The 24,092-nt window shown below is 44.5% G+C and overlaps 1 protein-coding gene, 2 long non-coding RNA genes and 1 pseudogene across 8 annotated transcripts in view; 3 read left to right on the top strand and 1 right to left on the bottom strand.

The window, feature by feature from the left end:
- Positions 1-22,999, bottom strand: part of NSUN7 (NOP2/Sun RNA methyltransferase family member 7) — a 46,126-nt gene extending 23,127 nt beyond the window's left edge. For 3 of the 6 annotated variants that reach the window (XM_089327116.1, XM_089327120.1, XM_089327121.1), the window contains exons 1-7: positions 21,650-21,902; positions 20,694-21,090; positions 12,532-12,590; positions 11,739-11,869; positions 2,944-3,096; positions 2,117-2,300; positions 834-1,044 (exon numbers count right to left, since the gene is read on the bottom strand). In XM_089327116.1, coding sequence (XP_089183242.1) covers positions 834-1,044; positions 2,117-2,300; positions 2,944-3,096; positions 11,739-11,869; positions 12,532-12,590; positions 20,694-21,006 — 1,051 coding nt within the window. In that variant the 5' untranslated portion in view covers positions 21,007-21,090; positions 21,650-21,902. The other 3 variants (XM_089327118.1, XM_089327117.1, XM_089327119.1) reach the window with 3 other exon arrangements.
- Positions 1,053-2,944, top strand: LOC127486790 (uncharacterized). Its single transcript, XR_007913386.3, has 2 exons — positions 1,053-1,980; positions 2,639-2,944. It is a non-coding gene; the product is annotated as an uncharacterized LOC127486790 (long non-coding RNA).
- On the top strand, positions 13,756-15,454 carry LOC149127730 (ribosomal protein eL22-like; annotated as a pseudogene).
- LOC127485989 (uncharacterized) overlaps positions 22,095-24,092 on the top strand; it is a 47,031-nt gene continuing 45,033 nt past the window's right edge. Inside the window, exons 1-2 of the long non-coding RNA XR_011386219.2 lie at positions 22,095-22,229; positions 23,061-23,143. This is a non-coding gene — a long non-coding RNA (uncharacterized LOC127485989). The remainder of the gene's footprint in view (positions 22,230-23,060; positions 23,144-24,092) is intronic.

Below are 24,092 nucleotides of genomic sequence, written 5' to 3'. Positions count from 1 at the left end.
AGCTATGCTCACCACTATACCACCATCGCATGCAAATTCTACCTTTTGTCTCCATGCCCTATGAATCTGTCAAAAGTTTGTTTACTTTTCAGTATCAATGGACCTACAATACAGTTTGATTTCTAGCATGATCCAATGACAAGATATTTTTAAAAACAAGAAGCCTAAAAGACTTAGCTTCTAGTCCTAGATAAATATTCTTTGTCACATAAGCACTTATGAAATTATGTTCTTATTTATTAAATGAAATTTCTACCATCTACTTTAACCAAATGTCCTCAAATTATATAGTGGCTAAATGTCAAACACAATTGCAAAGTACAAAATATGAATTCATTTAACCTATAGTTGTTTCACCAATATTAAGTAACAAGAATACCCTGATAGAATATAGACTGGTAAAGGTTTTAAAAGTACAGTTCATATAGAGTTTTTACTTTACAAAAAATAATAATAAATTCAAACTTAATTTATTTGAAAGGCAGAGCGAGAAAGAGAGAGAGAGATCTTCCATTTGCTAGCTCACTCCCCAAATGCCTGCACCAGCCAGTGCTGGGTCCAGCCAAAGCCAGGAGTTCAATCCAGGTCTCCTACACGGCTGACAGGGAAACAAGTACACGAGGCCATCACCTGCTGCTTCCCATGGTGAACATCAGCAGGAAGGTGGACTTGGAAGCGAAGCCAGGACTCACACCCAGACCCTGCCACAGGGGATGCAGGCATCAAAACTGACATCCTAGCCACTGTGCTAAACTCCTGCCCCTCAAACATTCTTACTATCTGTAAACTCTGGTAGAGCAATAATCACCAAATAAATAAACATTTGTACGTACTTTTACATCCCATTTTTGTGAAAAGTTTCTTTAGGTCAGGATCCTTAGCATGTGATCGTACTCCACACACAAATATTTTTGAAGTATTATTATGTGTTAAGATTGACATATGGGCAACTGTGTACCATGAGCCTGTGTTGACCATTAGGATATCATCCTCCATGTTTAGTAAAGCCTTTACAGAATGAACAGCAAGACTTCGAGATTTGTCCTAGGAGATAACGAACGGTATGATTAGAATTCTCAAAGGGAATAACTAGAAACATAAATCGAGTACTTTTTCCTTTAGAGAAAAGGAAGTACTTGGTAGGAATCTTGAAGAGATATCCAGTCCATTTTGGTTTAAAACATCTTAATGTCTAAATAAAAAGTTGACAGAGATAATTGATAAATACACATTTAAAACAAAGAGCTTAACCTTGGATAGCGTAAATTATGCTATCACTCAATTTATAGATAGTGATAAAGCAATGCCAAAATCTCTAAAATATGATTAAGTAGATTACTGATGTCCTGTCTTAACTCCCAACCTCATCCCTTCATGAAAACCCACTTATCTGCCTATTGCCATTTTTTCTTCTTCATTACATTGTCATCTAAATCACTGCTGGTTCAGAGAGATTAAAATTGAGGTATTTGAGAGTCGTGTAAAGGGGTGTTTGACAGACTGGGCTTCTACAGTGATCCTACAGAGTAAGAGATCCTGATGCTCACGACTCTGGAGGGGAGGAAGGAATAAACCTTAGAACTCCAAGGCAAGAATCAGAATCTAAGGATTGAAAAACCCAATTTTTGTACATTTAATTGTTCCTTCTATTGGAATCACGTTATTTCTCACATTCATTGCCTGTATCAGTAGCCACTACTCACCTCCTACAAATCAAAACCAGAAGACTGTATTAAAGAGATTACGAGAAAGTGTACACACTGTCTTTTCATGTGTAGCATGGCACTACTGTCTTCCCCTAAAATGGAAGGAAGAAAGGTTTCACTGGACCTTCTCGTGAATCTTCCCTTAGGGGCCAGCAATATAAATGTTCCCAGCTATGGACTTCGGGGAAAATGTATCCTTTATAACCCCACCTAGGACGGCGATGCCAAGGGAGGAACAGAAGCACTGACTGTGGAGATGTCAGTTTTATTCAAGGTGACCATCAGTCCTTATAAACTGCTCTGATAATCCCTAAAAACTGTAAACAATGTTAGGTTTTACATGTAGGTGAAGGAACTCTTTGGCTAAATGGGATTCTTGAGAATCACAAGGAAAGTAAATATTAGTTTACCTGAAAAATAAGTTTATAATCTTTGAAGAGATCTATATTTACAAGATCTTTTTTAAGATGAGAAGGAAAAATTAAGACATCATAGCAATGTTGGTCCACGGCAAAGACTTTATCATCAATGTGCAATATGGATTTGACTTTACGATAACCTTTTATCTTCAAATTGTTATAAACTTCTTCAGGGCTGTAAATAAACAACATTAGGTTGTAATTACAAATATAATACATTAAAGTGTGCTGAACACTAACACTTTGTCCTGAAACAAAGAAAAATTACTGTATCTAGTGGAACCCACAATTGTAGCCAACAGTAAGTTAAAAGATAATTAGAGACAGAAAAGTTAGTATATTTATGTAACAGCCTTTGATAATTTGGCAATAAAATACGGAACTAGGATTCCCTAATCACTCCCCGAGATGTGCCCCCCAACTCTTTAAAAGGTGATATTTCTTGTCACAATGTTTTAAAGCGATGGAGACGTGAAATATGAACAGAGTTTGATTAACACTCGTCCCCTTCAGGCAGGCATCTGCCCGGTGGTGAAGAGGTCTGCAGCCCACGCCGGAACAACTGGGACCTACGTCTGCCTCCAGCTCCTGATTCCAGCTCCCGATTGCAGACCTAGGAGGCACAGGGGGTGGCTCAGGTCACTAGGTTCCTGCCATCCACATGAGAGCCTGGGATTCAGTTCCCAGCTCCTGACTTTGGCCTGGGCCTGTTGCAGGCATTTAGGGAGGGAACTGGTGGATGGGAGCTCTCTCTGTCATTCTGTGTGTCTGTCTCTCTGCCTCTCAAATGTATTTTTTTTTAAAAAAAAACCTCTTACCTGATTTTACAAGTATTTATCCAAGCATAGAGTGGCAGCGTGGAGGCCCGCAGCTCCTGCTTCCTGACTGTCTCTGGCAGAATGTGGTAAATGGAAAGGGCGTCATGCTTGATTCTACATCGTGCCAGTGCTGCAGCCAGCTTTGTCTTAAAACTAGAGAGAGAATCCGTTCTTCACGACTACTGCATTTGAGACAAGACTACCAGTTTCTACTAGAAACTTTTACAAGTTACATGAACAATCTTAACACATTTTTCTATAATTCCAATTGAAATTTTTGCAGTGTAAAATCATATTTGAAAATAGCACTCCAATAATTCTGATTCCCTTGTATTGTTGTTGCTCTATATAGTTGTATTATCTGCTCAGATGTTAATGTCAAGTACTGGCTGAAAGGGAAATTTTATTTAGTGAAAAGCTGTAGGATTTAGAGTCAGACAAACCTGAAGTTAATTCAGGTTCTACCACGTAAGAGCTGCATGGGCTCAGCAATGTGAATCTCCTCTCTCAGCCTCAGCTTGCTCGTGTGTGACAGGTAGTCAATGTAACTTGTCATTTGTGTAGTAAATATCAATTATGTGTACAAAATACTTAGCACAGGGCTGGCACACAGCAGGCACTTGTTATACGCTACTCATTATTATCATAGATGGCAACAGCATATACCATCTTGATTAGATTAAGGAGCTTCCATGGGTCTGAAACAAGTCCTTCCCTGTGTTCAATATTCCATTCCTCAAAGTTCCAAATCACAGAAAAGAAGAATAAGAACCAGTTAGTATTATCAAGAATGTCTAATGATTTCAATTGATCTCATAGCCCAGATTTTTATCCAATGAGAATACAGGATTTATTCATGGCATGTTCACAGTAGGAACCTGTTGGAATATACCTCAAGTATAACCTGGAGTGAAGAATGGGGAAGACACTGCACAGTGAGTCAAATGCAACCTGAGCTATGGCTGGTGTGTGGTACAGACAGGAGAGGACGTTCTCAGGGAATCAGTGGTGGGCCTGCGTGAACTGTTTAAAGAACAGCGGAGGCAGGATAGGGGTAGCAAACAAGAACTGGAGTGAAACACCACTTTCTTCATCCTACACCTGCAGTCTCCCCAGTTACAGTTTCTTATCCACTCAACATCATGAGAACACTCACCCAAAAAGCATTTCTTTTAGAATATGCATGCATGTATGAGAGATGGACAGGTGTTACAGGGACACTTGGGACTTGGGTAGGAGACGGAAGGATTATTGAACCCCAGTAAGCCTTTTAGGACTGTGGAAAAAAAAAAAAGACTAGATTTGTTTAGTTCTATCTCTAAATGTAACAGAACTACAGCAGGGGATGCTAAAAAATAATAGTACAGTAATGCACACCAAAGAATACATTAACATACATGGATGAGTTACTGTTCTATGTTACACACTGTGAGATGTTTGAGTCCACAACATTTTTGATTAAATAGTACTTCCAAATTCCTACTTAGTTAAAATTTACCATAATCAATTCCACTGGCTGCATCATTCAATCATTAAATATGGATACAAAGCCTAGAAAAATATAAGTGACTACAACATGGGGGAGTGAAAAGAGATTTTCCAAAGTTTCCACACTGTGAATATTTTGGATTGTGTACTTTAGTGAAATTTCTTCCCACAAAAGAAATTCAAGTACATAGGCAATTTAAAATACTATGAGACTAAGGACAAATACCAAATCCAAATGCTATCAGGATAACCAGATAAATCCTTCCGTAAATGAAGAATCCTGTGGGAACTGGCACCGTGGTGCAGCAGATTAACCCGCAGCCTGCAACACCCCCCATCAGAGCAGCGCATTCAGTCCTGGCTGCTCTGCTTCTGACTCCGCTTCCTGGCGTTGCCTGATGCCCGAGTACTTGGGCCCCTACCACTCCTCTGGGAGTCTGGATGCAGTTTCTGGGTCCTGGCATCAGCCTGGCCCATCCTTGGCCACTGTATTCATAATTTGAGAAGTAAACCCATGGATGACACTTCTCTTTTTTTCTCTTTCTTCCTCTGTCACTCTTCAAATAAATAAATAAATCTTTCAAAAAAAAAAAAGTGCCCTGTGGTTACCAAAAACCTTGTTTCATAGCTGCACGATGAAAACAGGGGCAGAGTGGCCTCTCCCGGTGCTCCTGATCCAGGCGTCCTTCTCCTGCGAGAGGCTGAGCTACCCCCAGAGCGCTGCCCAATTACGTCTTTCACCAGCGTCTCTGCTGCACATACAGACAGATCCTCCTTTCTGATTGTTGGATTATAATTATGTAATTCCTCAGCCTAAATCTGAGAAGAAATCCATTAGCCACAGGGCAGTGTCTAAAATCTTTATCATGGTAAACGAGGCTATTAATAGTTTCACCTTAACCAACTTGTCTTGCCTCAGTTCCAACCAGTCCCATCCACAAATCGACCTCGTCACACACAGAACTATCTGTTACCATGCCACATCCCTTGCTTCTCTCCTCATAGTCTCCCTCTCTTGCCAGTACGGCTTGGACTTTGCAATCAGATTCCCTGGGTTCAAATTCTAGTTCCACCAGTGACCAGCTATGGAACTTTAGGCAAGATACTGGAATTAGTCTTTATTTTAATAATTATGAGAGTAATTCAAAAAGTTTGTGTAAAATGGAATTAAAAGCTAAGTTTCTCCTAGAGCAGAAAAATTGTGAAATATATACATATGAATTTCAAAAATTTTTATACCAAAGTAAACTTATTTTTAAATCCATTTTTCATGAACTTTTTAAAGTATCCTTATAGTATCAAACTTATATGGTCGTTGCAAAAATACTTATAAAAATATTATTTAATGTCAAACTAGTTAAGGAAAGGCTACTATGTTTCTTTGACCACTAGTAACTAAATACTGTGATCAGATTGGGACTATGAAGATTAACAGCTAATTTCTGTCCCTAGGTACTTTTGATTTGGTGGTAAAAGAAACACATAAATGATTGTAGCATGGTATGATGGGTGCTGTAAGATACTAAAAGGTAAAGCAGCAGTCCAAGGGGACTTCTAGGAGGAGAAACTTGAGCTGACTGTTAAAAGAGGATCAAGAATCTTCTAGACCACGAGAGACAAGACACAAACAGCATGCATTTTCAACCACAAAGGGAAAAGACACACAGAGGCAGAACACAGTGGAAACAGCAAAGCAGGTTTTCTGAGCAGACAGTGGTGAGAGATCCAAAGCTCAAATCACAAGGACTCTTAAGCCATGCGTGGAATGTTGGAATTTTATGTTGGGATTTTCTTTTTCCCTACAAGAAACAGAAGGCCATTTAAGGGTAGAAAAGTATCAATAAATTCGTTGAATAAATGTTTGCATTCTCAAAGCCTGCCCCTTACTATACATTCCATGTACTGTTTTAGCCTCCAGAAAGAAAGGGATGAGGCTAAGGAAGAAGCTGTCCACAAAGTTTAGAGCTGCAGGAGGAGCCAATGTCGTCAAATGTCTACTCCTGACAAGGAAATGCCGGCTGCCAGGATGGCACACGGCAGAGGCACTGCGGTGGGGGTCAGGGAATGTTTCCCACAAGTTACAGTTCTGCTAAACCATAAGGGCAGTGGCAGGAGTCAGCCAGGAGCAAGGGAGGGATGTGAGGAGAACAGCTGCCCATTGCTCCAAGTGGAGGCAGGATCAGAGATGTAAGCATCGGCCAATTCTGGAATACGTGCCTGAGAGGTTAAGAGCTATGCAGCTCTCATAGCAGACTCGTGGGCACAGAAAATAAAAACAGAAATCTGGGTCATCCCAAGCTTATGGAAGAGGCATTCTGATAAAGTCCACCAGCTCTGAGACTGGGTCACCAAAAGACTTACCCTCAGAAATCAGATTAGAAAGGAACAACTGCCCATCATGGGGATGAAGCCCAGCTTCTAATAATTTGACCCCTGAATAGGGCTCTTAGTGTCCTAGGTCTAGCTGTGGGCTGCCAGAAGCAGAGTGTGTACTCTCTTTGAAGGAAGACCATATCCGAAGCCTAAGTGAAATACACTTGTATTATATGTAATATCAAATTATACCTAGCATCATGTGTCATAGCGACTTTACTTGTCCCCAAAAGCCACTCCCAATGCTTACATTTATAGTAGAAATTTATAAATGCACCTCCCCTCTTCTGAAGAATGTTCCTCTCTTTCTTCCACTCTTAGCATTCTGTCAAAGAGTTTCCCTAACTGCCAGTCTCCTTGGCCACAGCTGGCTGACTGAGGTAAGGCTGCACATGCAGCCCGAGCCAGGACCGAGTGAATTTTTGGAGACAACATGAGTAAAGCAGTTCTTCCAGTGGTTGGTCCTGTGACATATAAAGCTCCTGAGTTGCTGGCAACCAAGTTCTCCATCCTGGGATCACAGAACGGTAAGAGAATGGAGCCAAAGCACACAGAGCAGCAGACCAGGGCTGGAGACATCCCAGTGACACTGCGCCCCAGGTTCTTTTTTTTTTTTTTTTTTTTTTCCGACAGTCAGAGTGGACAGTGAAAGAGAGAGAGACAGAGAGAAAGGTCTTCCTTTGCCGTTGGTTCATCCTCCAATGGCCGCTGCGGCCAGCACACCGCGCTGATCCGAAGACAGCAGCCAGGTACTTATCCTGGTCTCCTATGGAGTGCAGGGCCCAAGGACTTGGGCCAGCCTCCACTGCACTCCCGGGCCACAGCAGAGAGCTGGCCTGGAAGAGGGGCAACCGGGACAGAATCCGGCGCCCCGACCGGAACTAGAACCTGGTGTGCCGGCGCCGCAAGGCGGAGGATTAGCCTAGTGAGCCGCGGTGCTGGCCCCAGGTTCTAACCAGCAGAGGCACAGCTGCTTCTCAGCCCTTCCTGCCGTCTCCCGTGGCATACTTTCTCTCTTTTGCATAATCTGCAGTTGCAAAAAGGAATCTGTTCATTTTTTAATGAAATGGGTTTTAGTATTTTTTGACTTTAAAATGTTCACAATTGTTTAACAATGAACAAAAGAATTCAATTTTTTGAGTACCATTACTAATGCCTAACACATAAGGAATGCAGTTCTCTCTTGAGATAAACTGAACATTTTCTTAATGCCAAAAAATCAAATTTGGTAAGCTATTTGAATTTCCCAGAAAAATATAAAATCAGGCTTCATACTGACACTTGTTGTTTCAGACACTTCACTAGGTAAGTGACAAAGGCAAAGTTTCCAAAGAAGGGGTGGAGAGACAGTGACAGATGCGAACCCACAGGCAAGCGTTCCAGGAGCATTTTTGGTAAATAGGGAACTCTGGGGTATTACTGGGAATGAGAACTGCAGAAGAAAAACAATGTATCTGAGCAGATGTGACGCTTTTTTCTTGAGTCAGCGAGACTGCCATTGTCTACTTCCTACACTGCAGTTTGGAAAGTACCTCTAGGCCTAAAGCCAGAACTATTCTAGGGTCAACTCATTTGTTTCCATTCTCTCAGGGATCAAGTTTCTGTGCTGCTTCTTGTCTATCGTCCAAAACCTCTCCTTCGGGTATTTTGTCCAGTTTTCTAGTTGTGTAGAGGAGGAGGCGAAGGCTGATCCAAGGTATTCTATCATGACCATGTAATTGCACTTTTTAAAATATCACTCTACCAGCTATTTGGAATAGATCACAGGAAAGGACTTCTTGGCAGGGAAACCACTGCGGAAGCTAGCACAGGAGTCCAAGTGATACTATAGTGGCATGGATTTGGACGGTAGCAATGGATATAGAAAGTAGGAGGATTCAGCATTTTTTTAAATTGAGGCTATAGGACTTGATGCACTAGACACAGGATGGGCACAGGGAGGCGAGGGAAGGAGAACCAAGGATGAGAACTGTGCAGATGATGCCGCCTTCGTTACCATGTGGAAGACTTGAGAGTGACTGGTTTTGGAGGGAAGTGGTTTGGGAGTGACTGGTTGGGAAGATGGACTCACTAGGTCCTTCTCCCCCTCCACTTCTCTCATCTTCTACTGCCTATTCCTAATTCCTGCTTCACAAAAGCCCAAGTAATTATTCAGCAGAAGTAGTCTTGGGCTGGCAGGAAGGCCTGGGCAATGAGAAGAAGCTGTAGTCTCTCTCTTAAACCAACTCACATAGTATGAAAAAGACAGTCGCATTGCATATAAGGATTGAGCTCTTAAAGCATTTGCCTTTGTGAAAAACACAGCAGATGCCATATTGGATTGTATCTCTGAAGCTTTGAAGAAAAAGAAGATACAGATTGGTACGCAGAGACACAAGAGTGATAAAACACAAGATCTACGGGAGGGGCAACACCACAAGTCCAACACAATGTTAGTAAGGAAGAAATCATTCTCATTCAATTCCTTTCTCATGATTTCTTCCTCTATCACTTCTTAAATTAGCCAGTAGACACATACTAAGGTATGCTTTGACCTTACAGGGATTCTACTTCTTTAGGAACAGGGCCCACCCTCAAGCCCCAGATAATCTATAGAGGTTGGCTTCAGCAGCCTGTTTTGCAGGTTAGAATCCCACTCCACTGGCTCAGGGAACTGGCCCAGAGGAATGCACACAAGCCACACTGAGCCAGACACATTCCTTCTCATGGGGATTTAGAACTGGCATGTCAGGTTGGGCCAAGTGAAGAAGCCAGCATACAGCTGCAACACACAAGCTGAGGCACTGGGGTACAACAGTGGGATTTTCTTCAAGTAGACCAGAGAAACAGAGAAGGCAAACATGTGGAGAAAAAGAACATGAAGCCGATTCTAAGAGGCGGAGATGAACACATGCAGAGATAAAGTCCTAACACCTTTCCAGCTGCAGACCGCATTCTGCCCTGAGCCCTTCAGTTGCACGAGCCATCCCAGTTTTCATGTGGACATGTTCCACTTTTGCTCAGCTAACTGAACATGGCTTCTATTACTTGAAAGCTTGACACTTGATTAAAGCCCTGTGGCTTTATCTTTGCATGCATGTTTTCTCAGTGCTTCTCTACTATTCTTTTCTGCAACTGGTCACTAAATACAGACATGTTGTAAGTTGAGTATAATATGACTAGGTATAATGTGACATTTGGGAATATGATTTGCATTAAATTAACTTGTATCCACTGTCAAAGGAAGACATACAAATGGCCAACAGTCACATGGAAAAGTGCTTAACATCACTAATCATCAGGGAAATGCAAATCAAAAACATCATGAGCTACTGTCTCACTCCAGTTAGATTGGCTTTTATCAAAAAGACAAAAAACTTGGCCGGCACCGAGGCTCACTAGGCTAATCCTCTGCCTGCAGCGCTGGCACCCCAGGTTCTAGTCCTAGTCGGGGTGCCGGATTCTGTCCTGGTTGCTCCTCTTCCAGTCCAGCTCCCCGCTGTGGCCCAGGGAAGGCAGTGGAGGATGGCCCAAGCACTTGGGCCCCTGCACCTGCATGGGAGACCAGGAGGAAGCACCTGGCTCCTGGCTTCGGATCGGCGCAGCGCCGGCTGTGATGGCCATTTGGGGAGTGAACCAACAGAAGGAAGACCCTTCTCTCTCTGTCTCTCTCTCTCTAACTCTGCCTGTCAAAAAATTAAAAAAAAAAAAAAAAAAAGACAAAAGACAAGTGCTGGCAAGGATGTGGAGAAAAGTGAACACCTGCAAACTGTTTGTGGGAATCTAAGTTAGTCCAACCACTGCAGAAAACAACAGAGAGGTCCTCAACAAGCTAAAAATACTACTACTGTATGTTCCAGCAATCCCACTACTGGGTATGTATCCAAGGGGAATGAAATCAATCTGCCAGAGAGACATCTGCTATCCCAAGTTATTTACAGGTAAGCTCTTCCTACCAGATCACTGTTGTTGCTACACTGTGGTTTCCATTAAAGTTCCAACATAAGAACAAATGCTATCATGCCAGTGTCTTAATCTATTGCTATAACAGAGCATCTGAGGCTGAGTAATTTGTAAACCACAGAAATTTCCTTCTCACAGTCCTGGAAGCTGGGACGTCCACAATCAAGGCACCAGGAGCTCGTGAGCCCTTTCTGGCAGCAGAAGGTGGCAGAAAGTGGAAGGCAGGAGTGCCAGCCAACCCCGCTCGCACAAAGCCTTTTGACAGTGGTGTTGTCTAGTGGGGAAGGCGCAGCCCTTGGGACCCAGACTCCTCCCAACTCTGTCGCACTGGAGATTGACTTTCCAATACCTGGATTCTGGGGGACACATTCAAATCATGGCAAACAGTAACACTTAACTTTTCTTGAATGTTAACTGCACATTTGATTTTTACACTGAGTATCTTACATGCATTAATTTGTTTTCCCACCCACCCTCTGAGGTCAGTACTTCTTATTGTCCTCACAGTAGGCTCCTGATAATATTTAGGATAAAGAGAAAAAATTAAAAGATGTAAATTCATCCTTAAGGGAGTCAAACTTTTTTGTTTGGTAAAAACGTGGGTTCCTGTCCATTGTTGGGATTCTCTCAGTTGATATATGTTAGATTTTTTTTTTACAATAGTTGTAAATAAACCTATGTAAATAAGTAACAGCTGTTTCACAAGAAGTTTAATTTATGTATATGCTAAAATGATTAGGAATTTTTTTAGCATTTTCTACATTTTCACACACTGCATCTTGCAATTCAAGCTTTCAAAAACAATTTGATTTTTAAGCAGAATAGTTAACCTGTTCAAGACTGTAAAGTAGCTCAATAAATTTAAGAACTTTTCTATTTCTCCACAGTTTTTTCACATTTATATACACATTATACTATATACAAATTTACCAATGGAAAACCAAACCAGTGTTGATTTCGTATAAAATGCCCTTTTCATTTTGAAAAATTACCTGTTAAGAAGGTTCTCTACTTCTTGAACTTCCAATAAAGACTCCTCATTATCAGAAAGGACACGGGTTTGAAATTTTCTATCTTGGAAATCATACAGCATCACAATAATAAGACTGTTCAAGTGATCTGGCTACCAGGGGAAACACATAAAGAAAGGTATACAAACATATCTACCAGCAATAGTTCACGTTCCAGTACTTTTTTTTTTTGACAGAGTTAACAGTGAGAGAGAGAGAGAGAGAGAGAGGAAGGTCTTCCTTTGCCATTGGTTCACCCTCCAATGGCCGCCGTGGCCGGCACACCGTGCTGATCCGATGGCAGGAGCCAGGTGCTTCTCCTGGTCTCCCATGGGGTGCAGGACCCAAGCACCTGGGCCATCCTCCACTGCCCTCCCGGGCCACAGCAGTGAGCTGGCCTGGAAGAGGGGCAACCGGGACAGAATCCGGTGCCCCGACCGGAACTAGAACCCGGTGTGCCGGCGCCAGAATGCGGAGGATTAGCCTAGTGAGCCATGGCACCGGCCTTCCATTACTTTTCATAACAGATCAGGAAATAAACTGTTTTTACATAGTCTGGTTGGGATTGATGATAAGGAGTTCTTCAAAATAGAAAAAAAATATCCAGTAAAAACATATTCATGAAATGGAGAGGACAGGTCAATATTAGAAGTAGAAAATATTCTGAAGAAATCTTGGTATTAAGATAAACCAGTTATTATTTAAATCTGAAGGCATTTTAATAGTTTCAAAAACTAGTCACTAGACGAGCCACTTCTAAAAGTTGTGTACTTACTATTGTGGTACTTGGAAGGATATAGCTGTCTATTAACATAGTTTCCAAAATGTCTTGATCTGCAAACCAAAGGAAATGCTTGTTACTCAAACACCAAAGCTGAAAATGAAAACTTTGGAATCAAAATACACTTTAAATAATGTCATTAATAACTTTCACTTTCATATCTAACATAAATCTCAATTCTTGATAAAGTCTTCAACTCAGTGACATGATGAAATATTTATAATCTTTATGAATCCTGGACCCTTAACACCCAGCTCCACACGGATATAGTGGAAGCATCACCTAAATAGTATAGCAGTCATAAAGATTCCAACCTTTAATTCACATCCTCAAACAACACATGAAAGAGGCTCTAATTAATAATGTAGAGCAACCCTTCTCAAATCCTTTTTATGTATTGCTGGAGTTGGTTTTACTTAGGATTTTTATTTTATGTTCATGTCTATGAGGGGTGTTGGTCTATACCCTTCTTTTCTCGTAATATCCTCATCAGTGTTGGCATCAGGATTATGCCAGCATTATTAAGTGAGGGGAGGTGTCTCCTCTTCCTGTCTTCTCTCAAAAAGTTTGTGTTGGATTGCTATTGTTTCTTAAATATTTAATAGAGCTCACCCTAGTAAGGACACTGATGAGATGGCATTTAACCTAAGACCCAAAGACAAGGAGTTAGTCATGGAGATACCCGGGAAGGGAACAACATTCCAGGCAGAGGTTCGATAGCTACAGAGGCATGAGGCAGAAATAAGCAGACATATTTTAAAGCCTACACCAGGTTCATGAATGCTGTTTTTGTTACTACAACTGTTTAAACTACCAACACATGGTATAACAAATGCTTCAATCAAGTAATCGGAAAACTAAGTTTAGTTTCAGTATTCAACATTTATGGAAAATCTATATGCAAGGTACACATTGAATTTAATTTTTATCTGGGATGTGGGAAAACTAGAAAGAAGACTAATCTGGGAGAAACCACTCCAGTTTTCACAGGAAGTCCTTCTAAGGACATTACTCAGTGTAGCCACCAATTATGGCTCTACTGTACAGGTGATGGCCCCACTGCACTTATAAGGAAAATGAAGTTCAGAGTTTTATACTGTTAGTACTTGCAAATTCTTATCTACTTCAAAGGTTCTCAGCATAAATTCCAATTTTTGTCACAGAAAATACAGTTACCATGAGGATAGCATGCAGAATGTGGAGCAATGGTGGTGCTAGATGCCTAAGAAATATGTAAGTGTAATGGAGACAAAATGAATGAAAACGTGATTTTGCCAATATGTATTTTTTCCCCTAGGGCTGCTGTCAAAGCCATTACTGCCCCTGGGCTGCCTTTGATACTGTGCAGAGTGCATTCCCTCTGTGTAGCAATAATTTACATCACTTTCTGAGATAGTGATATCAATGTTAATAATAACTGTAGGCTGGGATGGGCATTTAGCCTGGTGGTTAAGATGCCAGTTAAGATGTTGTGTCCTGTATCACAGTGCCTGGCTTAGAATCCCAGCTGTGGCTCCTGATTCCAGCTTCCTGCTAATGTGGACCCTGGGAGGCAATGGTGATGGCACAAGTAGTTGGGTTCCTGAAACTTCCATGGAGATCTATACTGAGTTCCTCTTTCCCAGCTTCCACCCCCCTGACTGTTGCAGGCATTTGAGGAGCGAACTAGCACATGGGAGCTCTGTTCTCTGCTTCTCAAATAAACAAAAAACTGCTGGAACTGGGCCTATCCAAAGCCAGGAGCTTCTTCTGGGTCTCCCACACAGGTGCAGCGGTCCAAGCACTTGGGCTATTTTCTACTGCTTTCTCAGGCCACAGCAGAGAGCTAGATGAGAAGAGGAGCAGCTGGAACACAAATGGCAACCATATGGGATGCCAGTGACCTAGCCCACTAAGCCACAGCGCCAAACCTACAGTGAGTGAATGATGAAATGGGAACAAGGAACTAGGGCATCACTCTAGCTCCCCTTCTTCCAGCCAGCTGGCCTGCAGGAAGCAGTGCAGGTTCCTGGATGCTGTTTGCCTTATACTTCAGCATGAGGTGCCAGCTGTGCCACGGATGTGAGGGGTAAAGTATCTGCAAGTCCCCACCCCCACCCTCAAACCACAGTCCCCAAACATTTCTTTCTCCCTCTCCATTGGGGTCCAAATTCAGGTGTAACAGGAGGATTATTAATTGACCCCCTAAGACTCGCAACCTGCCTCTGGTCGTCCGTCCCATGCTGAAGCACAGACGGAAGATGCTGCTTCGCTCCCTCCCCACAGATTCTCCCTCCCTCTTCACAGTCGCCTTCACATGCGGGCCCTGGAGAGCCTTCCCTTCAAGAGTGCTAAGCCCTCCTGTAATTAAAAGTATTCAGATAAAGGGGATAAAGTGGGGGGAGGGGCGGGGAGGCGGGCACTTGGCAAAATTCAGGTGGACAGCCACTAACACTTTTTAAAATATCTGAGAGAAGTAGATGGCAGGGGAAAGAAGCTGGCATCATCAAATACAAAATCATCATGCAGTTTTCAAAATACAACTAGAGCTCTCTGTGCTCCTGCAGTCTCTCAAGACGGCACCACAGAAAGACAAAACGCCTATGAAGTCAACCTGGAAGTTACTCATCCTATGGAAGATGGAATTTTGAATTCAGGAAATTTAGTGGCTTTGCTAGAGAATATCTAGGGTTTTCTTCCCTAGTTTGCATTCTTCCTGTTTTAAAATAGGAAGAATTTCTCCAGGAGAAGGTTAAAGTCAGTGCGAGAATGGAAATCTTGGGAATGTTGTTCACATTGAATGCTTCAGGAATAAAGTCACGGTTGTTTCTGAGACACAGCTCTCTAAAAGGCATTGAAATACCTTACCAAGAAGTACCTTCAGAAGAACAGTCTGCATGATTGGCTTCGTGGGGCTGCATCTGACAAGGAGACTTAGGAACTTCCTTACTTCCAGATCAGACAAGAGTAAGATGGATCAGGGTCTGAGAATAGGTCCAGCCTCCCCTTAGAGACTTTCCTTAACTCATCAAGTACTCACAAGAAAGAAAAGTCCAGAAAGGGATTTTTCATTATTGGTCAGTTAAAAAATTGCATTCTTAAAAAAAAATACACCTAGAGGTGGGTTGTTATTCTGCTATCCTTTCAACCAGATGGACTTCCGCTTCTCTTTTATCCTTTCTGCTGGGTTCTTTTTTGTTCCTGTTTATTATTTTTATTTATTTGAAAGGCAGAGAGAAAGAGAGAGAGAGAAAATCAATCTACTGGTTCACTTCCCAAATGCCTGTAAAGGCGAGGGCTGGGGACCAGGCTGAAGTCAGGTCTCCCACATGGTTGGCAGGGACCCAAATGCTTTTTTTTAAAAAAAAGATTTATTTACTTATTTGAAAGGCAGAGTTACAGAGAGACATGGAGAGACAGAGAGAGATCTTTTATCTGCTGATTCACTCCCTAAATTGCCATGACAGTCTGGGCTGAGCAGGCTGAAGCCAGGAGCCAGGAACTCCATTCAGGTAATAAGTTCAAATTATAAGATGGTATTATGTTGCTTACATGTTTAAAATATTCTAATAATACCATCGTTATTGTCTCTATCACCTTCTGCCCTCCAGTGTACATGCTGGCAAGCTGGAACTGCAACCAAGACTCAAACCCCAGGATATGGGATTGCAGGCGTAGCAAGAAGCATCTTAACTGCTCTGCCAAACACAGGCCCCTCTGCTGGGTTCTCAGGTCCATCATTGAACCTCTTCCTGAGCTTCCCCCATTTTTTTTTCTATTGGCAAGATGAGAACCTTACATTTCAAAGGACTGGTATATCAAATAATATAGCTACTCAAATTTAAGGTACTTTTATTGTCACTCAAGAGAATTGCTTTAACTTCTTAGGTGACAACCAGAGCATAACAGGTGATTGATCTAGATTATTTTCCTAATGAATCACCATGCAGTCAAGACCTAACTCAGAAGGTCTGGGCAGCCCAACAGGGCACTCTAGAGAAGGGTTTGGGTCTTGATGGTTCCCAGGGGATGAGCACTAAGCCCTTGCAATATCCTGACTGATACAGTGTCTTTGTATACCTGGAGCCTTGTGCCACACAGTGTCAGCTTGACCTCTGGAGAAGCTGGAGAGTGAGTAGCTAAGGTCAGCCATGTAGCAGCTGCTTCCTGTCTAGAGGCTGACCCTCAATAAAAATCAAGACAGGTATGTTTCAGCTTCCCCAGTTGGTAATAGCTCATTTGCAGTATCATACGCTGTTACCGGGAGAAGCAAGCACTGACGATCAGACTCCACTGGGAAGCAGGTATGTGGTCTCTCCTGGCCTCAGCACCATGCATCTTTACTTGCTGCTGATTGTATCCTGTATCCTTTTGCTGTTATAAACTGTAGCCATGAATATACCAGCTCTGCTGGCTTCTATAGTCCTGGCCTATTGCTGAACCCAAGGGTGGTCTTAGGAATTCCTGACTACAATTACTAATTGCCAAAACCTATAACCAAACCATATGTTTGATTATAGGTTTTGGTATTAGTCATTATGAGATTCTAAATTGACCAGGTTAATGCTATGGTCAGTTCCTGGGAGTGAAATTTCACCAAATACTATATATACTTGGAGCTGTTGGAGAAAGAATTAAGCCAGGAAACAGAGCGACAATTTCAGGGACATCTTTTTGAGTTTTTTCCTTAGTCTTATTCGGTGTTTATTTGTTGTTCATTTATTTAGGAAATCACTTTTACCAGTTTTTCTTTAATATCTGTCTTCTTCTAAACATACAGAGATCTTTACAAAGATAAAGTATTGGCTTGCACTCTACGACTTTGAAAGAAGTCAAGCTTAGAAAGAACAGGCTTCTCTTCATTAGCAATTCTACCTTATTTGGCAGAAATTGGCCTTGGGGTTACTTGGTAAAGCGGGACAGTGGCCATCTTCATTTCAAAACATACAGAGCCCTTTAACGTTGTTTTGTTTTGTTTTGTTTTGTTTTGACAAGGCAGAGTTAGTGAGAGAGAGAGACAGAAAGGTCTTCCTTTTTTCCGTTGGTTCACCCCCTAAGTGGCCGCTACGGCCCGCCAGCCAGCAACTGTGCCGATCCGAAGCCAGGAGCCAGGTGCCTCCTCCCGGTCTCCCAGGCAGGTGCAGGGCCCAAGGACCTGGGCCATCCTCCACTGCACTCCTGGGCCACAGCAGAATCCAGCGCCCCGACCGGGACTAGAACCCGGGGTGCCGGCGCCACAGGCGGAGGATTAGCCTAGTGAGCCACGGTGCCGGCCGAGCCTTTTAATTAAGAGGTTTTTTCTGTTATTTTCTTCTTCCTAAAAATATATGGTAATGTGATCTTATTATCTGCTCACAAACTCCCAAACAAAAGGGACCACTACCAAGTCCTACTTAGTTCGTACAGCGCCTGTACAGTTTTACTTCTTACAGAACCTTAGGGAAGAAGGCCCAAGTTCCCTCTTCTGAACCATGACTCCATGAACCTAAAATATAGAGGCCAGATGCACATTTACAAAATAGCACGTGTGAAAGTATTGCGGAGCAGACAGGAGACAAGTGTGAAATGCACGAGAGCCTCTAACGTTTTAACAGCAAAACATCGAGCTCTTAATTATCTTACAAAACCCATTTCATTTAGGGATTCTGATTTCATTTAAAGACTGTATTATTAGAATATTTTAAACACGTAAACAACAAATACCATCTTATAATTTAAACCTACAAAAATGAGTGTTTCAAGCACATTTGTAAAGGCCTCTGACAATGATCTCAGAGGGATTTCCTGGGCCATTAAAATCCATCAAATTGGGGCCAGCACTGTAGCACAGCAGATTAAGCCACCGCATCACATATGGGTGCCAGTTCATGTCCAGGGTGCTCCACTTCAGATCCAGCTCCCTGCTAATGGCCTGGGAAATCAGTGGAAGATGGCCGAAGTATTTTGGCCCCTGCAACCCACATGGAAGACCTGGAAGAAGCTCCTGGCTTCAGCCTGTCCCAACCCTGGTCATTGTGGCCATCTGATATTAGATCTCTCTCTGTCTTTGTCTCTCTCTCTGTAACTCTTTCAAATAAAAAATATATCCTTTTTTTTAAAATCCATCCAATTATCACAAGACCCTTTCATAAAACAGAAAATAGGATTTAGGCAAAGAAAACGAGAATCTACTACATTTGTCACTATAGCACAACAATCTATACTATATCTAACTAATGCATTCACTTTACATAGAATACTTGAGGCTTCTATAATTGATTTCAAAAGATAAGTTTCAATGTTCTATGAAAAAACAAATTGCGGCCGGCGCCGTGGCTCAATAGGCTAATCCTCCACCTTGCGGCGCCGGCACACCGGGTTCTAGTCCCGGTTGGGGCGCCGGATTCTGTCCCGGTTGCCCCTCTTCCAGGCCAGCTCTCTGCTATGGCCAGGGAGTGCAGTGGAGGATGGCCCAGGTGCTTGGGCCCTGCACCCCATGGGAGACCAGGAAAAGCACCTGGCTCCTGGCTCCTGCCAGGATCAGCGCGGTGCGCCGGCTGCAGCGGCGGCCATTGGAGGGTGAACCAACGGCAAAGGAAGACCTTTCTCTCTCTGTCTCTCTCTCACTGTCCACTCTGCCTGTCAAAAAAAAAAAAAAAAAGAAAAAAAAAAAAAAAAGAAAAAACAAATTGCCTATGAAAGAATTCTAGCATCAACATTAAACACTGACTAGTTAGCCCAGGTGCCCAGTCCACAAGGGGAAAGTGTCAAGACGATCATTCTGCTCACGGTGGGCGACCTGCAGTTGCAGGAAGGGAGAGAGAGGGATAAAACAAGATCTGAATGACTACACTGGAGGAAGAAAAACAGTTGCCAGACTTAAGTGGGAAGAAAACAAGGAGATGCAACATAAACACATAACACCTGTTTTTCTCTATGATGTCAAGGTCCAGGCTTCAGAGTTGAGCTATATCATTTCTGCAGACAACCAAAAATATATATTCCGGGGCTGGCACTATGGTGCAGCGGTTAACGCCCTGGCCTGAGGCGCTGGCATCCCATATGAGCACCAGTTCTAGTCCCAGCTGCTCCTCTTCTGGTCCAGCTCTCTGCTGTGGCCTGGGATAGCAGTGGAAGATGGCCCAAGTCCTTGGGCCCCTGCACCCACGTGGGAGACCCGGAAGAAGCTCCTGGCTCCTGGCTTCGGATCAGCACAGCTCCAGCCATTGCAGCCATCTGGGGAGTGAACCAGCGGATGGAAGACCTCTCTCTCTGTTCTCTACCTCTCTCTGTAACTCTGTCTTTCAAATAAATACATAAATCTTATATATATATGTGTGTGTGTGTGTGTGTGTGTGTCTATATGTTCCTGTCTAAACAATCAACAGGACATCTGAATTCAACTGCACAATATTGAACTCTGTCCTCCATGCTAGCCCCTATGAGTGCACACTAAGGAAACCACGCACATGAGCGCTGCCCTTCTCCAGGGACCTCTTGACAGCCGCATCTCATTTCAGCCCTGCTGCATACAACTCAACATTTCTGGAACTTCTTTTTGGAACTACACTCAATCAGCTTACAAGGCAGTTTACAGTCAAGGCTTGTAATATAAAAACCAGTGTCCCCGGGCCCTCTGACTGCTCTCCAAGAGCAGAAGTGTATAATGACCCACCGCTGAGGGAATCAGAAACAGGAGTCTCACACCCTGGAGGCAAATTACAAAGGGGAAGGCTAAACTCTGGATCCTCAAAGTCAAGGGCTCTGGACGCAACCATCTTAATTGGAGGCGGTTTGCCTTTGATACAGGTATTAAATAATGCCCCCTTTTTTCTGCCATCTCTGTTGCTCTCCCCCATCCTCCTTTACTGGTTTTATATTTGTGACAGCTCATAAACCCAAATACAGGCTGTACGCCCGGGGAACACGGTAATGAAATGCTCTCTAGATTTTTGTTCTCCCTGCTAATCGCTTCTGTGTTCAGTTTAGTAACTGTGCCCTGCAACTACCTAAGGACCAGGCACGTGCTGGGCACCGGGGACTGCCTCATAAAAACCAGTCCTGGGCAGAACAAGCTGGAGGCACGGGAACTCCTCTCATCCCTGGAAGTGTGCAATGCACCAAGCACAGGCTAACGTTCCCAGAATTCTCTCCGCAGTATTTGCTCGCAGTGCTGCCCTTCCCAGGCTGCTACTCACACTTCAGGGCGCTGAAGGCCAGCTCGTAGGACAGACGCTGAAAGGATTCCTCCTCGGGCTCAGAGAAGGAGCGCAGGGGTTCATTCCCGTACTTTATTATGACCTTGTCCGGCGACTTTTCCACTCGAATGCCCTGGAAAATGTTCGCAGCCGTCACATACACGGAGTCCGGATAGCCAGTCTTTTCGAGAACACCGGCGGAGCTTTTCTCGGCGGAGGCTGCGTGACCCGACAGCGCCGGGGAAGACAGCTGGGAGATGTCCTCGGGGCCCGGGGAGCTCGACAGTTCCGGTCCCCTTGGGGAGTTCAGCATGGCTGCCCCTTGACTGTCGCTCAAGCTCGAATTACAACTCAGATGTTCCGGGAAATGGTTTTCCTCCTACCTTAAGCATCCTCTCTGCGGAAAGAAAAGGTTATTTGGGTAAATTTCTGTAGCACCCTATGTGGGGGGCCCCCTTCTAAGCGGTCAAACCACTGCTCTGGAGGCCTGCACCCCGGATTCGAGTGCTTTGTTCCCCTCCTGCATCGGCTTCCGATCCAGCCTCCTGCCGATGCGCACCCTAGGAAGCAGTGGGTGGGTGGGGGGGTGATGGGGGCGGGGATTCCTGCCACCCACGTGGGAAAGCCGCGTAGAGTTCCTGAGGTCCTGCACATCTGGGGAGTGACCCAGCGGATGGAAAAGCTCTATCTTTAAATTTAACAGGAAAAAAAAAAAGACTTCGGGGTGGCTTTTATTTACTGGCCGCCCTGAGCATTCCACAGTGCGAGCCGGACCAGTCGCCAGGAAACTTGCGCACACGTAAAAGCGGGAGGAGGGACGGAGAGGACCCGGGGCTTCTACCTGGCGGGCTCCGGGCTGAGCGCCCCGACGGCCGCGCCTGCGGCCCCACCGCCGCCCGCCCGCCCGCGTCCGAGCGGGCGCCCCTTGCACCGGCTCCCGCGAGTCCGCCCCTTACCCCGAGGGCAGATGTTTCCTGGCTTGGGGGACCGAGACCCGGCATCCGCTGCACTCGGGGTACCGAAGGCCGGTGTCGATCACGGGCCCTCAGGCGCCCCGGCTAGCGGGGAGGTGGCGGCGGCCCCCGAAGGCCGTTTGGTTCAAATGCAGCCACTCCCACCGGCCGGGTTCGGGACGCCGTGGGGGTCTGCCTCCGGCGCTCGGCGGGCTCGGGTTCCTTTCTAAAGGCGAGAGACCCCCCACCGGCCCTGCCTCACCTCACGCGCGCGGCCTTCGCGGAAGCGGCGCGGAGCCGGGTGAGGGCCGGGTCCGCGGACCGCAGGTGTGGACTCGGGCAGCGCCGGCCTCCCCCAGGCCCGCCGTCGGCCGGTCCAGCGCCCAGGTCTCCATGGCAGCCGGGGCGGGGGCGGGGTGGGGTGGGGTCTGCGTCGCACGCGGGCGATTCCCGCGGGACTTGGTGCCTGCGGCCAGGCGACCCCGACGTCGGCCCTTCCTCGAAGCTCGAAGTCTCCTCGCGCGCTTGGCCCGCGCCGCCCCCCGCAATGCTTGCTCTTGGCTTTGTTCCGAAACGCTTAGAGGTACTTTACGGGCTTGTGCGGTTCACTTGCTCCCAATTCTGAAATCTTCGTTAGAAATGCACCTGGTGCCTGTTTAAAAAAAATGCAAATTCCTGGAACTCCTCTCCAGTGAGCTTTGGTTTCGAGTAGGAGCCCAGGAATTCGCATTTTTTAGCAGGCAACCCAGGTGATTCTATCGCAGTCAGCCTAAAGACCACGTTTTGAAAAAGTCTGGTATAGCTGAAACACTGCTGGTGCTCGGTCTGTCTCTAACTTAGAAAAGACCTTTACCCTTTCTGGATTTCTTTTCTCAACTATAAAACAGGTATTTGAACCTTCTGTCTCCCGTGCACCTGTCATGCAGTCTCTTTTTGGCTGCAGGATTAAATCCAAGCCTTGTAACAGGCAGGACAGGGTCTCCTGGGACCTGGCCTTTGTCTGCCGTAGCCGGGGCCCAAACTTCCACATTTTTATTCCCGCTGCTTCCTGGGTCCAGAAAGCCCTTCCCTCCTTGTGCACCTGGGGGGCTCCTGCCCAGTCACCTCTCTTGAAACTTGTATTTGTTAGGTAAATTTAGCCCTTGCCAAAGAAACCCAAAATAACCACTGGCGTAAACAACCAGAAGTGCATTTCTGTCTGAAGTCCTGCTGGTACTGTGGTTCTTCCTGCACTAGGTTTTCAGGGACTGGACTCCTCCCGCTTTGGATTTCAGCCTGTTGACTGAAAAATCAAACTTGAAGCTTATTCAGCTGATCAGAATGAAGATTTCCATCTGGCAATAATCAGTCAAGTGCCTTAGTTGGCTGTTCCGCACACCTGAGCTTTGTTGCCAGTTTTATGTTTTTCTTCCAGGATGAGGACTTGCATTGAACGAGGTTTAAAAGCAATACAGATGTATGTGTGGTTATCAATCCGTGGAAATCAAAGAACACCGGGTAAGAGTTAACATACTTGCTATTGATTAGAAAGGGGGACACACTACATTCCCACGTTGGTGTCTATGAGCAGGGAGAGAAAAACAGTGGGGTTTTTAATCTCTTTTCCTATAATGGCCCTAAGACGTAAAGCTCAGACTCTCCTAATATGGTGTACGTGTTTTCCTTGCCCACCTCTGAGGTCTCTTTGTTCATGGTTGCCGTTTGTTGGAGAAGTCATATTGCCTGGGAACCAGCTGCAGGGCATCTTCCGGTTCAGATAGGATGCTGGCTGACTTAGGCCTTGCAGCATTTAAGTCCATATGCCCTGGGCCACTTGTTCTAGTCTGGTGGACCACGGTGTCCATTTCCAGCCAGTGGTTAGAGAGGTGAAAGGGAGAGAGAGGCAGGCCTACACCTTCAAGGCCAGGCTGTAAAGGCTCACACATTGCCTGTGATCACACTCACTGGCATAGAACTTGGTTACATGGCACACCTAGCAGCAAAGGAAGTCTGTAATGTGGCCAGCTGAAAAATGAGGGAACTGTTATTATAGAAGCAGGGAAACTGTTGAAATCTTTACTTAATGTATACTAAATTGATCTTCTGTATATAAAGATAATTGAAAATGAATCGATGTGAATGGAATGGGAAAGGGAGTGGGAGATGGGAGGGTTACAGGTGGGAGGAAAGTTATGGGGGGGGGAGCCACTGTAATCCATAAGCTGTACTTTGGAAATTTATATTTATTAAATAAAAGTTAAAAAAAAATAAAAACAAACTATAGAAGCAGGGGAGAATAGATCCTGTGGGGAGATTAGCAGTGTGCTAATACCCACCACTGTTATCCTGGAATGTCAGATGTTTCCTCTTGGATGTACCTGTAACATTTTGTTTGTTCATACCTGCACTCATTGATTAATTTTACCAGTATATAATTACATTCTTATTATGTGCCTGGCACTTGAGT

The sequence above is a fragment of the Oryctolagus cuniculus genome, chromosome 2 (genome assembly GCF_051225735.1).
Source record: "Oryctolagus cuniculus isolate XC-2025 breed Fujian yellow rabbit chromosome 2, ASM5122573v1, whole genome shotgun sequence".
NCBI lineage: Eukaryota > Metazoa > Chordata > Mammalia > Lagomorpha > Leporidae > Oryctolagus > Oryctolagus cuniculus.
This window is presented reverse-complemented; position numbering and strand designations above follow the sequence as displayed.